At 41.5% G+C, this 16,080-nt stretch overlaps 1 protein-coding gene across 2 annotated transcripts in view; it reads right to left on the bottom strand.

The window, feature by feature from the left end:
* rims2a (regulating synaptic membrane exocytosis 2a) overlaps nt 1-16,080 on the bottom strand; it is a 146,160-nt gene that overhangs the window by 31,523 nt on the left and 98,557 nt on the right. Inside the window, exons 20-24 of one of the 2 annotated variants that reach the window (XM_053327476.1) lie at nt 13,468-13,584; nt 10,006-10,191; nt 8,397-8,503; nt 7,983-8,015; nt 814-846 (exon numbers count right to left, since the gene is read on the bottom strand). In XM_053327476.1, coding sequence (XP_053183451.1) covers nt 814-846; nt 7,983-8,015; nt 8,397-8,503; nt 10,006-10,191; nt 13,468-13,584 — 476 coding nt within the window. The remainder of the gene's footprint in view (nt 1-813; nt 847-7,982; nt 8,016-8,396; nt 8,504-10,005; nt 10,192-13,467; nt 13,585-16,080) is intronic. The other variant, XM_053327475.1, reaches the window with a different exon arrangement.

The raw sequence follows: 16,080 nt of genomic DNA, 5'->3' as shown, positions 1-16,080 counted from the left end.
GTTATCTCAAACTAACATTCAGTTTAGTTTATAAAACGAGGTTATTCAAGCACTGTTTATAAAGTGAATTAATAGTCACCAGCAAGAGGAGCTTCACAACTAAAATGAAATGACTGTCAGTGACGATGGTAATTCAGATTAGTCTGCTCTGTTTAAGGATTTAGTGTTAAACATTTGTTCATACATGTACAGAATACATTTACAAACAATTACAACTCTGTTACAACTAAAATTGGTTGACGATGTATGAAATGGACCAGAGTCAGTGCTTAAACCTCAGGGTTGTTGTTCCATTTAGAGGCTAATGTGCTGAAGTAGAGCCAAGATAAAGAAAAACTTATCAATGTCCATTTCTGACTGTGCTGTATCTTTTGTCTATCCCTAATGTACCAGGATCCAAATTAATATTCACTTGCCATTTCCAACAAACCTCAATAGCATACAGTAAAAAGTCTTTTTAAGAAACTGAACAGTCTATGTCCACAGAAAAAGTAATCTGATTGAGGATTTCACTTACTGTACATGACAGTAAGTAGTTTTTGTTTAGATAGAAAATAAATGTCTGTCCGTAGCAAAATAAAAGGGTGCAAAATGACAAAGAAGCCGTAAACGTCGTCTACAGAACAATTAAGAGTGCAAATGGCACAAGAAAATGTAGGCAAGCGAAGCGGAAAAAGAAAAGACGACTGAGATGAGGGGACGTGGGTGGGGAGGGCAAGCCAGGAAGACATACAGGGTGAATAAAAGTAGAATAAGAAGGAGAGGAAGCAGAATTTAGAAAAGGAGGAAGATGAAGAAGAAGAAAGGACAGACCTGAGTTCGTCCAACTTGGTGAGTCCGTGTCTTCTGGGATCACATCACAGAATGGACAGACACAGACAGAGGAGAGGAAGATGGATGTGAGAGGATGCACGAAGGGTAAGGGGGGGACGGACGAGGAGAGGAAGAACGGAGGGAGAGCGACGTCATCGTCGTAATCACCGAATAAGCCAGGTTTGGAGGGTCAGTGTGAAGAGGAAGAAGGTGAAGGGGCAGGGCGGGGCGGGGGGAAGGGGACACAACACGACAACAATACGACACGACAATGACAAAACAACGTACAACAAGCACAGAACACACAAACAAAACCATAGAGTACACCAAGAACACGCAAACTCCACCATGGGCACAGTGAGAAGTCAAAATAGAGCAGGAGGGTGCGAGGCCGGGAGAGGCTGAGGTAGAGGCTGAGAGTTTAGTTATTAGAGATTAGAAAGGAGGGAGGGTTGGGAAGGTGAGGTTCTGTGCTTTAAAAGGAAAAAAGAGCTGAAACGGTAAAGAGATGTTAATGTACCGAACCGGATAGAAACCCGAGACCTATGAAGGTAGGTGGGGAAAGAGGAGGAAGGGGGGAGGAGGGTAGAAGGAAAAAGTGGATGTCACTTGAGTCTGCGTGGGGCAGCTGTGGGGAGACAGCCTGGAAAAATAACAAAAAAGAAAGGAAAAAAAACCCAACACAAAACAACACAAACTGAAAGCACAGAGCAGCGAGCACACAAAAGAGAGAGCCGGCTACCTCACAGAGTGTCAGCAGAAAATGCGAAAAATTGACAAAAACGCAGATGTACCCCGAACAGGGTGCACATTCAAACGCACACATATGCACACTGAGGCGTCAGTGTCTTTCTGAAATAAAGTTACGCAACAGCAAGATCGACTGCTGGCTTTCAGGCATCTCTTTTGCTTCTGATTACATATTTTCCTCTCCTTCGTATAATTCATGCCCTTCCTTCCTTCCGCTCAGCCTGCTGAGAGCCTGAAATATTCTGAGGAAGATTTTTGTGTCCCTTCTTTTTTTTTCTCTTCAAAGAACAACTGTGCTTTAATTTCTCTATCAGCAACCCAGGCACTTCTATGTGATCTTGTGTAAGCAAGCGCTGGTGGACCCTCATGACCCATGTCCAGTTTAGATGGAGGGTTCAACATCAAGGTTAGTTTGTAATCAATGATATATGTGAGAGCGGCGCTGCCCTCTCTGCCCACCATTCTGTTATTTCTCTTTTTCAATCCTCCTGGCTAATCTCTTTCCTCCACTCTGAACCTGACAAAACCAACGGTGACAGTCGGGAGGGCGAAAAGTAGCCCGCTCAGATCATACTTCATTTTCATACCCTCTTACAGAGAATTTGCATTTAGCTCAATTAGTACTCCATTAGGATGAATAATGAAGTGTCACATGAATAAAAAGACAATGTGAGACATCTGCCTCGCCAGCTTTCATCTCTTTGTGGCAGCTAACATCACCTCATTAGAGAGTCAAATGATAATCAAGAGAGCAAGTGATTTTTTTCCCCTTACTTCAGCTGCATCATGTAGGTCATCAGGATAAGAGAGTGATATATTAAGATGGAGAGTGGAGCGAAAAAACCAGAGCAAGTTGGCGTGGAAAAGTCTCTTGTGGTCTGTGGGGTTAATGCTGTATGCTATTAACATGCTGTATTTAAACCAGCCATCTCTGAATGACAAATTGTTCCAAGACTACAGACACAACACCACAACAGCAGAGTTTATACATATCTATATACAGAAATCTATTTTCCCCCCAACAGTAAATGCCAGTATGAGTAATGGTCACTGAGGATTGAAGAATGCAGAATAAAAGCTTAACTACACGATACTAAAGGAAAACTCATGTTTTTTCTTTAGGAATTAACCTCAAGAAAAGATGCCACCATTCTAGGGGCTCTGTGACTCTATATTTACACATTAGTGCTCTGAGCTAAATGCTAAACTCAGACAATGCTAATATGATGATGTTTAGCATAGGAGGTAATGTTTGTGTTCACAATCTTAATGTTCGTATTGGTGTGTGTTCCTTGTGAATCACAGAATCAATGAATGTGATGGGAAATGGGTGAACAATAGATGTGGGGAGGGTTGTGATTAAAACTCTCTTCTTCCTTTACAATCACTGTTGCAGAAACTCTGAGTAGCCCAGAGATAACTCCCAGTGTGAAAGTACCTACTGTGGTCAAGCTGGAAAGCTCAGTCAGCCTTTCCAGGATAAATTAAGGTGGAAAAAAATATGCAGAGACAGAGGGAAGTGGACACAGACATGAGGGAGGAAGAAGAGGGGGAAGTAGACAGCAACAGAGAGCCGGGGAGTTTAAACAGAGACCAGAACAAAGGGGCAGACTGATGAAGTGAGAGAGACTGACCAGGCTTACTGAGGGTTCATTACAACTTGAATATCGGGCAGAGATTATACAGCCATGTCTGAAGTGCACGCTTGAGCCACTGGGCAATGTTAATTTACAACACCAAACTACACTTCACATTTGGTTCAAGTATCAGAGAAAAAACTATGGGGACAGTCAAAGCTTTTACAGTCACTGTGTCACACAGCAACCAAGTTTATATGATTGAGCTAAAAGTTTTTATGCTCATGCAATAACTGTTTGTGCTGTTTTTCTTAAAGTTGCAGTGTGCAAGATTTAGTGGTAATTATGTTTTAATTAGTTAATGATCGCCTCATGTTTCTACAGTAGCCCAGAACAGCCTTTTGAATGTCTCATGAAATTGACTCAAGTCATGGCTTGGTGTGACTACCCCCAAAACAATAATAAAACACCACAATGTTAGCGGAGCGGAGCATTGAACTCGTGCACTTTGTGTGGAGCAGATGACCTTATAATGAAATAAGTCACAAACTGACCTCAGCTTGGGCTGAACTACATATACTTAACTCATTATTTTTTACACTGTGGCCATGTTTCATACAAACATCTGACAGTATAATATTATATATATGACTGAAAGTAAGAAAAGGCACAATAGGTCCTCTTTAACCAAAACACATTTTCAAACTCAAAGGGAGATTTTCATGGTGAGATTTCTCTGATTGGAGAGTCTACAGAAACATCAGCTCCATGCTGCACTGCAAAACCACACAAATAGGGAAGAGACGCCATCCAGAGGCTGACCTGGGCAGCATCATATAAAACATCAGATTAAATCATTCTGCTGTTGTATGTGAAACGTACAAAGCAAGCTCTCCTCATGCTTTTTCTGACACCTAGTTTATATTATACATTATCCAGGTCTGACTTTGGTGCAGGTGTAGTCCAGCTAATAAAGAATCCACATATACTGTGAAGAACACAGTCAAAAAGAAGACGTCACTTTGATAGAATATTGTTTTGATTTTGAATATGCATATTTCATGAACAACAATCAACCGGACATCCTTTGTAGCTTTAAAGTTCAAAGATTTTAAAAATGTAACATAAGAAAGCTGTTTCCAATATTTTTCATAAATCTTGATTTTTGAGACAAAGAACAAGATTGTAGGGGGTATTTCTTCTTCATGGATTTATAAAGTCTAACAGTCTATCAAAGTGACATATGTATTTTAAAGAGGCAGAAATCCACACCCAGACCAACCAACCTGTGTCAATGAGGGAGGGGTGTGGCTGTGTCCCTCCATCAGACAGAGAGCCATTCACCCCTCGTTGCTGGTCCTCCCATGTCACTTCTACAGCAAGACAAACACACACGCACACATTCGTACACATACACAACACACACGGGTTTGCACGCTACAGAAATCTTAAGGATGTTGGATTATCAAGGGAACTATAGGTCTGGTCCACTGCAAAATATGGTGCAAATATTCTCTGTATAGATACTTTTGATATCTACAGCTTTTAATACATTGCTTACATTGTATATATGTTGTGTAATGAAAACAGAAAACTTTGGCAGAGATTGGTGAGAAAGAAAACACAAAAAATCACTTTGCCACTTCAGCACTGAAATCATGGACAGCTCCCTCATCAAAGATTATGAACTTTGCTCCATCTGCTGGCCAACAAAGGTAACAGCCTCTCAGAGTCTAAAAAGTAAGGGATTACACTCACTGTAGAACCTCTGCAGTGAAGTAAATTGCACAGAATTCATTAAACACTGTACTTAATTATGTGCTGTTTATGCCATCAAAAATTAGATTACCTGAGTTGCAATTGGTAGAAAGAATTTCCCTAGACACGGGTTACTGTATATATGACTGAGGCTGCCATTTTTATGGAAGGGTGTGTGTGTGTGTATGTGTGTGTGTGTGTGTGTGTGTGTGTGTGTGTGTGTGTGTGTGTGTGTGTGTGTGTGTGTGTGTGTGTTCATTAATCCATGTCTAATTGAATTGATTGGCAATTTCACAATGGAAATGGAGAGCTCTGTCTTTGTGAGGTGGAGCTGTGCAGAATTAATTTCTATTAAAGTAGAGGGCAGATTAGGACTTTGAACTAGAGAAGGACAGAGCAGCAGAGATCACAACGACAGCACTCTGTACACATCACAGTACAACTCTCTAATTTGATCACTCCAAATCAACTCAACAGGAATGAACCACACTCAGTATGTATGAAATGTGGACAAGGAGAAGTTTGCAACAGAGAACTATATAAATGTGCTACAGCAAATAAGAGGGCAAAGTCATTCAGAGTAACTAAGTAGCAGTTGCTAGTGAATGTCACACGTGAAGAACTTGCATTGACCGAGAAAGCCCACACAGCAAAGTCACACCATCACGCTACTCAGAGGACTTGCCTTTCCTCCCATTTACTGGTGGGCCTTGTGGTTTTTCCTCACAGTCTGCTGCTAGTAGAAACACAGATGGAGGTTCATAAAGTCATTGAACTCTCAAATCTACTGTACTGTAAGTCACAATAGTAATGGCAATTCATACCGCATGTGCTCAAATGCACACAGGTCTCCACACAAACACACAGTTATCCCAATAGCTGATAGTGAAATACTCGTCTGCATATAAAAGCTACTGCACAAAAATGCTGTGAACTTTTGGTTAATTACACTGTGCAATATGTGGGTCATTACATCATGCATTTGTCCCCTGTGCACCTTCCTACAGCAGCGACTGGCCTGCAGAATTTCATTCAGAACACAATGATTGCAGACAATTTAAATACAGAATGTAGCTCTTTAACGACATGAAATGAATCTCCAGTGAGTCAGCCGGCACTACAGCTACGACAGTGTTGAGTAATAGTGCCACACAGTCAAAGGACAGAAGCATGCCACATAAACAGATGGGAAAGTAGGAAGTGGAAACTGTGGGGAGCTCCAGTTTCTGCCAACAGTCTGGTTGTTCATTCAAGCCTGTGGACGAATGTACTGTACATCAACACCTACTGTACGCTACTCTTTTCCAAAAAACCAACACAACATTCTAACTCCTGAACAGAGCTTGTACTTTAATGTAGTAAAAATATTGTATGCTTATAAATTAGCTTTAATCCTTAATAAACAGCCTTTCTTGTTATTCTTTATGAACAGTTTGTCTAAAAGAACAAACAAAAAAGGAATCAAGCAGCATCATATTTCAAGAAACTGGAAAAAAAACACATTTCCTCAGGACAGGTTTTTTTCTGTAGAGATAAACACACCTGGGCGACCATTGTGTGGTTCAGGTGCCCCAAGTTCCTCTCCTGTCCCCTCTTAGGAGTTGCCACACATAAACAGATAACACACAAGACAAATATAAGGAATTACAAATATAAGGTGTGAGTTAACTTCAAAGCGTAGCACTGAGACAAAACAAATAGCCGTCCAGCTCAATTCTGTAACCAGCAATAATATGGATCCAGTCTTTACACATGCGCGCACACACACACACACACACACACACACACACACACACACACACACACACAAACTAACATTCTCACACACAATTGCATTACATAAGCTGAGTGCAGTAAGGCTCTGTGGGAGCTACAGCATGAGGTCAGATCAATACCTCCCCCCACTGCCCACACACTGCCACTGTCCCAAAAGGTATGGTAGAGAGAGAGAGAGAGAGAGAGAGAGAGAGAGAGAGAGAGAGAGAGAGAGAGAGAGAGAGAGAGAGAGAGAGAGAGAGAGAGAGAGAGAGAGAGAGAGAGCGAGAGAGAGAGAGAGAGAGAGAGAGAGAGAGAGAGAGAGACAAACACAAAGGAAAGTAGAAGAAGAGAGAGAGGGAGGAGTGGGTGAGGACAGACTGTCTGAAAAAAGAAAAACAGCAGAAAGAGAGATTAGGTCAAGAATAAAGAGGAAAAGGGGAAAAGGGTAATACAAAGAAGTGACAGAGGTCCAGACAGTGAGAGTTTCAAGAGTGATAAAAAGATGGCACAGATACAGAGAAAGGGCGGGACTGTAAGAGCAAGAGAGAGCGAAGAGAGAGAGAGTGAGGCTGGTTGGAGGCTGTGCAGAAGACAGGGAAAGCCCTCATGGACTCTGACAATGATGAAAGAGTTTTGTGAGTGTTTTGACAAGTTCCCCAGAACTGCCTGAGATTTTCCCTCCTCCCTCTATCTTTGTCCCAGTCATTCCCTCCAATCACTTGCGAGGCTAATCCAATCTTTGTAATTCACAGCATCTGATTCAAAGAAACAAGTGAAATCATCATTGCTTTCATCACAGCTCTTCTTACAGTACACAAGTCACCACAACACGTAACATTAACGTTAAAGGAGTGCTGAGGAACCAAAATGACTTCAAATGTCACTTTGTAGTTGTCAAGATGTGGAAAGTTCAAACTCTTGTGCCTTAATCATTGTTCAAAGCCTGGAGTTTATCCAGTTTAGCTTTAAAGTATCTCAGCAGTCCAAGTATTTAAAATGAATCAACAATTGTCAGACAAATTATAGAAATATCTGACTCAAGACACAGAAACAGGGAAGCTACATTTGAACACAACACTGGTACAATCAATAGCAGGATCCAGACAGGCCTACAGGTAAGTACAACACGATGGCACAGGACATCTCAACTGTACGTTAAACACAGCTGCAACAGAGGGGGGGAGGTTCAAGGAGAACACAGTAAGCTTAGCCTCCAGGGAACCCAGCCACCAGCCATTGCAGACAGGGTTTTGGCCTTCAGAGTAAGGTGCCACTCAACCAGCACTCCTAGTCTGAAAGACTAAACCCATACATTCAGGTACAGACCTTCACAAGGCTCTGTTCCTTCGTCTCCATCTTCTGAGAGAGAAATGGAAAAGGAACCGAGTAGAGATGTTATGGATAGAAGGCAAAAGTGAACACCAATTAAATATAAAACAAAGAAAAAATCCTTGCATATCCTCTGTCATGATTTATGTAATATAATTAAGGTACCACCAATACATAATAATCCTTTCTTTCAAAGTCAGAAGTGAAGAGTGAGAAGAAGCAAGTGCTGGGAAAACCAAAGCTCTTTCTCAGCCCCTATCAGTTGGGCCACCACATAAAAACTACATCATCCCAAAAAACTAAACAAAACGTCAGTACCACACTGATAAAAACATGTCCTTGCTCAATAGATACACCTAATACAGACATCAATACTGTAATACAAACAGAAGAACAAACAAGGTGACTTACTTCTCTCCTTCCCTGTGGGTGGAAGCTGTGGGAGTTGCCGACCTCGTCTGCTGGACATGGGGGTACTGGTGGGACTGGTCTGGACTGATCCACTACGAGGATGCGCCCTATATGAGAAAAAGTTGTGGACACTGGGGTGAGACACAAATTAGAGCTGATGGTGGATGCAGGGCCTGGCCATGTTGCACCCACATCACAGAGTGAGAAAACTAAAAGGTTTTTGGGTTTTTTTTGGATTGCAGACATCTGAGTGATTAAAATAAAAAAATAAAGCTGACTACTATGATGGGAGACTGATACACAATTGAATCTATGATCAGTTATTGAGTAAATATGTAAGCATTTGTTTTGATGAGAGTCACTGTCAGTCTCAACAGGAGGTAAGCAGTGACAGCATTAAGAGATCATTGTGTGTTTTATCTCCAAATATAAAACCAATGCACACAGCAATGATGTTTGGCACATGGCATGGGAGTGGAGGGACACATCAACTGTTGGGTGCTGGGCTGCAATAAAAAGATGCTGGGTGTGAATCGCATGTACAGTCGACTCATCAAGCTGCAAGAAGAAAAGAGTTCAATGCGGAAACGGCAGACCAGTGCGACCATGCGTTCAGACTGTCCCCGAAAGGCTTGAACTCAAAACATAAAAAAGGAAGAAAAAAAACAGAATGCCATCACAGGATAAACAGCGTCAGTTGATGTTAGTAATGAAATCAAAGGAAAATGTTGGTCCATCACTGCTATACTCACGCAAGCGTATGAGCAGTGTGTTCCAAATTAAAACGTGTCAGCACGCTTTCTACGGTGTCAGGTTTGTCGTGCCTGAGACATGTGTAAAGACAATACAGCAGCACTGCTGCTTTTGAGGACAAAACAGAAAGTGGCTGGGTGAGTGGGGTGAGGTGAGGTGAGGCGGGGGAGCAGGGTGTTTGGGAAGGTGGTGGGGTGTGGGTGGTATTGATGTGGTTCTTCTGGTTCATTCTGTGAGTTAGTCAGGGTTGGGTGGGTGGGTGGGTGGGAGCTCATGGGACAGGGTCTGTATTGGTTTAGTTCTACAAAAGTTTTAGTTAGGCAAACATTTAGCAAAGGTGGAGCTGCTCTGGGGGTAGGAATAACCTAATTGGCTGATTTGAGCCACAATGTGTGAGTCAAAGAACTCTGCACGCTTAGCAGAGAAGAAATGTGCCTGAAATACGACTAAGAATATAAATTACAATTACCACTTCTTCTGATTCATGCATTACTAAGACTACCTACTGTAGCTTATCCAATTAGACTAATATCAGGTTATTTGGTTAAGCTGGGTACTGTAGCTGCTTGGTAGATAAGCTCACCAACTCAACAACCTAGATACTGTAATTTTAGGACTTTATGTCTACATTTGCAGTTAGCAGCATGGTATTAGTTTTAATGTATTCACTGGGGGGCTTTACTTGAATAATATATCAGTAAAACTGTGGTTCTTTGGTCTACCTATTGGTATTTTAACCAAATGTTTAAATTATCTCTCCCTCCTGAGCAGCTTTGCCTCAGGGAAATGATTGTTGAACTAAAACCCCAGTCTGCTACAATGTTAAGCTGGTTAGCGTCTCCGATCTGGGTCACACCTCGTCAAGGCAGGTGAGGGGGGGGCGGACCTCCCAGATGGCAGAGACGGCATGGACCTCATGAGCGAAGAGTCGTGGGGGCGTTCAGTGGAGCGCGAGCGGGACGTGGGGCGCTCTATAGTGGGCCGCTGGTCTGCAGAGCGGGACCTGATGTGATACTCGTGTCTATCCATGGCTCCGTGGTTCCTACAGAGGTTATTGAGAGATAGGCAGGCACTCAGTGGGGCCCCACAGGGCAAGAGGGACAGTATGGTGGCAGGGTGGACAGTATGGAGGGCAGAGAAAGTTGTTGCACCTTCAAAACTCCTCCAAGATGCATGTGTTTAAGGACCACACCTGTGTTTTTGCTTGTTTGGACTCAATTACTACATACTTTATACTATTATCAACCATTTCCAAAGTATTTCATGCTTCTTGACATTTCTCAATATGTTTTCACACCTTCAAATACTGTGCATTATGAGAGTTTGAACTTCAAACTTGTTCAAGGTAGGTAATCAAAGTGAACATCATGTATGATTGAATTATGGTCAAATTCTTTTACATCTTGACCTTACACCATATAATAATGTTTCTTAGAAAATAATCAGGCATGATGTTCCCTATATTGGACTATGAATTAAAATAAGTGTGTCCAGATGTCGATTTTCATCCTGTATTGAAATGAATGTCTGGAAAGTAGGAAAAATAAATCATACAATATAAACACATAATATACTTTGGAGGCTGGTCGACAGTAATGTTAGGCCTATGTGAAGAAAATGGACTAAAGCATACAAAAATACACGCATGGTCCTTTAAAGTGAATGCTAGAATGAGATATTTCAGAAACTCCAAGAGAACAATAGCCAACACTTTAATGTTAAAAGTCTTCAGCTGTACAGAGTTACATGTACAGTTGACCATCAAGTTCATTCCATTAAATCTAAAAATGCTCAACGGCCACTGAAGTTGGCATTTTGGATTTTACAAAACGTACATATGGTTAACTTACATGCAATTCTTTACGGATTGGTTTTTAACACTACAGCTTTGTCTATGATTCTCCATGAGTAGCTGAAATACTCAGTTTTAAAAGGTGGGCACTGTGGACAGAGGGCTAGGTGGTTCTGTGTGGTTTATGGTCCTTGTAGTGAATTAACTGTGAAGTCCTCAGGGTGTGAAGAACTGGCAGGGACCATGTGCTCTCTCTCTCTATACGTGATGGGTGAGTGTTCATTTGCAGTCTGTTTGAGGTAGAGTGAAATGTGAAGGAAAAGTGAAGTGTGTGTTTATTTTGCATGTGGCTTGTTATATCTGTTATTCCCTAAAAAAATGCCCAGCCATTATGAGTATTTTTTGGCACAGTGAATATAAAGATGATCTGTAGAGCTGGAAAAAAACAAAACAAATGAGATTTCTACACAACCAAAACAATCACTGATATTATACAGATATATTGTTTAACCTTGCAGAGAGAAAAGAAAGAAACATTTTTATAAAACTGCATCACATTGAACATGTCAAGACAGTGAAGGAAATACTCAACTTGGCCTTTTGAACATAAGAAGCTGTCACAGGTTCAGGGGGTTTTCAACATGCACATTGTTCAGCAAACTGTGTAACTTCTTTAGTTTTAAACAAAACAAAAAAAACGCAAGTTACAATACTGAACTAGAGCATCATAAACATATAATTCTACAATCCTGAAGACGTGTCGGTGTCTACACAATAGAAACATGTGGGAGCTGCCTCTAATAAGGCTAATAGACACCAAAAAACTTCCTTCAGTGAATTCAACATTATGACTTTGTTGAAAAATGTTAAGAATTGAGAGGAAAACCTTGATTGTATGTTAATGTATCAGTTAATCTTGTCAAAGTCTTGTAGTGTCTGTAGCCTTATGTAGTTCAAGCAATTGTCCAGTAGAGGAGATGTCCTTTTTGTCTCCATAAGCATAACAAAGCTCATCAGTCAGTGACCTTAAGTAGCCTTCTTAATCTACAGTCATTCACAGTGATAGTCAACATAATCATTAGATAGTTTCCATCAGAAGGTTGTTATGGTCAAGGATTTAAAGCTAATGTAAAGGTTAAGTCGGTTACAAACATCTCATTAGGTGTAATTTGATAGATACAGCCTGAACATACACACATATTGTACGACTATTAGAAATAACACCTCTCACTGAATTCTCATGTGAGCCAAACTGACTCCAAAATATGAGTTTCCTGCACTTAAAAAGGCTGCTGTTTTGGTATTTATATGCCACGGGCCATTCAAAGTTAACTCTGGGGTGGTGCACTTAAACAAGAGAAACATTTTTATTTCATGTTCACCTTAACTAAGACACCTGCCAAAAGGCACAGACTCCACCAATGCTGTAAGTTGCTCAGCTTTGTCTCGTTTTCTTCTTCCACATGTCTTTTGGTTCTATCTGCTGTACTTGTCTCCTTTAAGGTAGCACCATTGCTTTTACTCTGCCTGGATGCAGTGAGAAACAAACTGTATCTGTGTGAAGAGTGGAGGGACATCTATTCTATTCCTCTGTGGATAACACTGGAGATGCTAGCTACTTTACTTTCTCAGTTGGTTTAGACAAAAGAAAGGGAGAGAAAGGAAGATAGAGAGCTCTTGTTAATGGCTAGTTAAGGCTATAGGCTGAGCCTGAAGTTGAGCCAAGCTGGGCCTTAGGGAAACTTTGTGACACTGTAATAACGTCAGTCAGACTCTCGGACTGAGTTCTGAGGACTCATAACTTTTTTTCTCCTGGAGAGGAGAGAAATGGCACAAATGTCATGTTATTCCTGACTGAAAGCCAGATGGCAGAAGATGGAAGACTCGTTTGTAGTGTTTCTCTGGAGGGAGACATGTGAGCTCTTTCTTTGTACTGGTGCACCAGGATGCTGGCATGGGTGCTGGGGATGTATGGATGTCAGCAGGCCTTTCTGTGGGTTCTTGGAAAGTCCCGGCAGTCATTCTTGCCAGACACAAGAAGTCAAAGGGCAACCACAGAACTTACGCTACTTTGCGGCCAAATCAATGCATCAGAGATGCCAATGTATAGGTAAGCAAAAAGCCACTTCCTGTAGCATATAAAAAAGTAAACTAACAATCACACACACCACTGATCGACATACAGCTGTTGATATAACATACATGGGTACATAAACAAGGACATCAACGAAGAGACAGTCAGGTGCTGGCCAGCACTTCACTGAACAACCAATATACATACAGCTGACATCAGCAACACAAAGAGCTCTGAGCCTCAGCATACAGCACAGAGGCAGTTGTGTACCATTAATGTACATCTACACAACTTCAGAGCTGTGATGACTCCTTCACAAAAACCCGATATCAGACAGGATATCATTTTCTGTCATCACTGTTACCATCACGTATAAATTAAAGACGAACGAGGGACATGTTGAGGAGACCACAAGATGGCGGATGCACAAATGCAGCAGTGCATGTCAATACCTCTCGTAGTCATAGTCGGAAGAGTAGGCGCCCTCAGAATGAGCACGGGCCATCCTAGTGGAACGCAGTAACCTGACTGCTTCCTCTCTGCAGATCGGGTACACACGTTGTTTGCGGCTGGCGAAAAAATATCACAACTGGTCAGCATTTGTTTGGGGAGTTTTTCAGCATAAGGGGAGGTAACATGAAACGTGCAAAGGAAGAAAAGTTGGAATAAACCTTTTCGATAACCATTACAGATTTACTCTGCCTGAACACACTTTTTCAACTATCCACTGTAAGCGAACACTGCATATACTGATGATTAATATACAGAACTACACACTTAATGTGCTGTAGCAATATGTTTGCAGGGGAAACCACCTCTGCTGGACAAAACTACAAAACCATAGAACACTTATCCATTTTCAGTATTGCCATAATCACTTGTTTTGTGGTAGATAGAATGTAAAGACAAACGAGGAAGTTGCTTTCCTAGGACTCACACTTGCTCGCAGGGTACATTTTGTGAGCAAAAAGAGAAGAATGTTTGTATGATAATGACTAGAGATGATGAAAAGCGAGAGTAAAGCAATGCTGATACTGGATGGATGAAGTGTATGGCCACAGAGTCACTCTTTTCTTGTCTATGTACTGTACTACTGAAAAGTAGCACCCATTTTGTATATATTTAATCTTTTTCTGAAGAAATATATACTTAAACACTACATCACAACACTCATGGCACTGATGATAGCCAGGTAACATTTTGTGTGGCTTCCTGAATACACTGTTCACTGTGGATTTCATGCAATTTAAGTGTCATGCTAGTCATACTAGTCACTTGACGCTGACTACAGTGAAAGAAAACATGCTATAGTGTCAGTGCCATGTATTCAACACCCAGATGGATGAAAAAAAAAAGAAAAAGGGCTGTGGGTTGTGGTTGGGGAAGTATTGGGATGGAAAGTGGAGGTACAGAGATGGGGCTTCATGCAAGCTCAGGTAAAAGTCTACCTGGGGTCCTTTTGAGGATCATCAATAGGCTGAGTATGTCTGGTTCGAGGTAGGGTGAGAAAATGGCTGCAACCACATGGAGGGAAGAGAGAAGACAGAGATGGATCTGAGATGGTGCCGAGGAAGAGGTGGAAGAGGAGGAGGAGGAGGAGGACAGGAGACAGACAGAGAGAAAGAGAAAGAGAGAGAGAGAGAGAGAGAGAGAGAGAGAGAGAGAGAGAGAGGATTGGAGACAGAATTAAAGGCAGACAGATGGAGGGGTGAGGAAACTGCAGGAGAGAGAACGAGAGATTTCTCAAAGAAATGGGATGTAAAGAGGCTGAGAAAGCTCATAGGAAAGGTTGATGTAACAGTTTCAAAGAGGAAAAACAGACGAAGAAGATAAGAGAGGTTGAGAAATACTGTGGGATGGTGGAGAGATGTCTTCCTCAGCTTTACCACACGGATAGATGAAAGTGGTACAACGAACACACGAGCAACATTCACGGAGGAAATAACAGAACACACAGTCCAAACACCTAAACCTGCTTCACTTCTACTAGATAATAAAACAAATAATTAAGACCATGCACATTACATGAGACTCTGTCTTTTACAGAAACAATCTGACAAACATTTCAAAAAGTAGTTGTACATAAACACGAGAAAATACACCCCATATATAAAGTAGAAATTACATAAGTTCTAAACCAGACTCATGAGAAGCTGTAAAAATTCCTGAGGAGATTTTTTTTAATATTGTAGAAGTTCTGGGACAAATCCAAATTCTCCATGACTCATTTCCTGTGTCATTTTCAGCTGTTTCCCATAAATAACCGGATGCTGTTAATTAAAGCAGCTGAAATACACTCAAGTGAGCACCGTCCCAGACAATTTAGATAAGTGCATTTTCTGCGTCTGACACTGATTTAGGCCAAGCCTCAGAAATATCAAATAAAGTTAATTGGACGGGGGGGAAAGTAGCTGCGGCCTGGCAGTGCCAAGGCTATGATTGGACTCTTGGAGCAACATTTTCCAACCCTCACAGAAAATAAGTGCTGATGGAGGATAACTGACCACTTCCCCTTGACCACTTCTTCCATAAAGATAGTGAGATAGATGCAAATACTGTTTACTGTACATGCAGCATTTGCAGTGTTGGCTCCAAATGATTCCTGAGTAATTTCATCCTTCTGAAGATGGGGAAAAACTAACTGCCACTAAAGCAGTGTAGTCTTACACACATGTTCATTATTTGCTGCTATTCGCTTTGTTCATTTGGAGAAAGCTGCTCTTTAAAATCTGAAACGTCACACAGATGAAAGCACTCACACACAAGATCAGTTTCCAGAGAGCTTAAGGCAAACGGCATTGTGCGTTAAGTGTCTGCGTACGCAGACACCTCTCTGCATGTCTACTCATCAGCCTCCACTTGTGCTTGTCAGCATTTTTTCATGCATGACCGCATATGTGCATGCACCTACTGTACACAAGTGTAAGCTAGAGTGTATTTGTCAGATTTGTCAGGTGAGTAGTGTTCTTCACACACACTGTGGTTGTCCACTCTAGTAGAGAAGCTATACTGAGGAGACCTGAGGACAAAGGCGGGGTCCAGACTTCAGCTGTGTCAGAAGTGAA

The sequence above is a fragment of the Scomber japonicus genome, chromosome 10, assembly GCF_027409825.1.
Source record: "Scomber japonicus isolate fScoJap1 chromosome 10, fScoJap1.pri, whole genome shotgun sequence".
NCBI lineage: Eukaryota > Metazoa > Chordata > Actinopteri > Scombriformes > Scombridae > Scomber > Scomber japonicus.
Note: the sequence above shows the minus strand (reverse complement) of the source record. Positions and strands in the feature narration are given on the sequence as shown.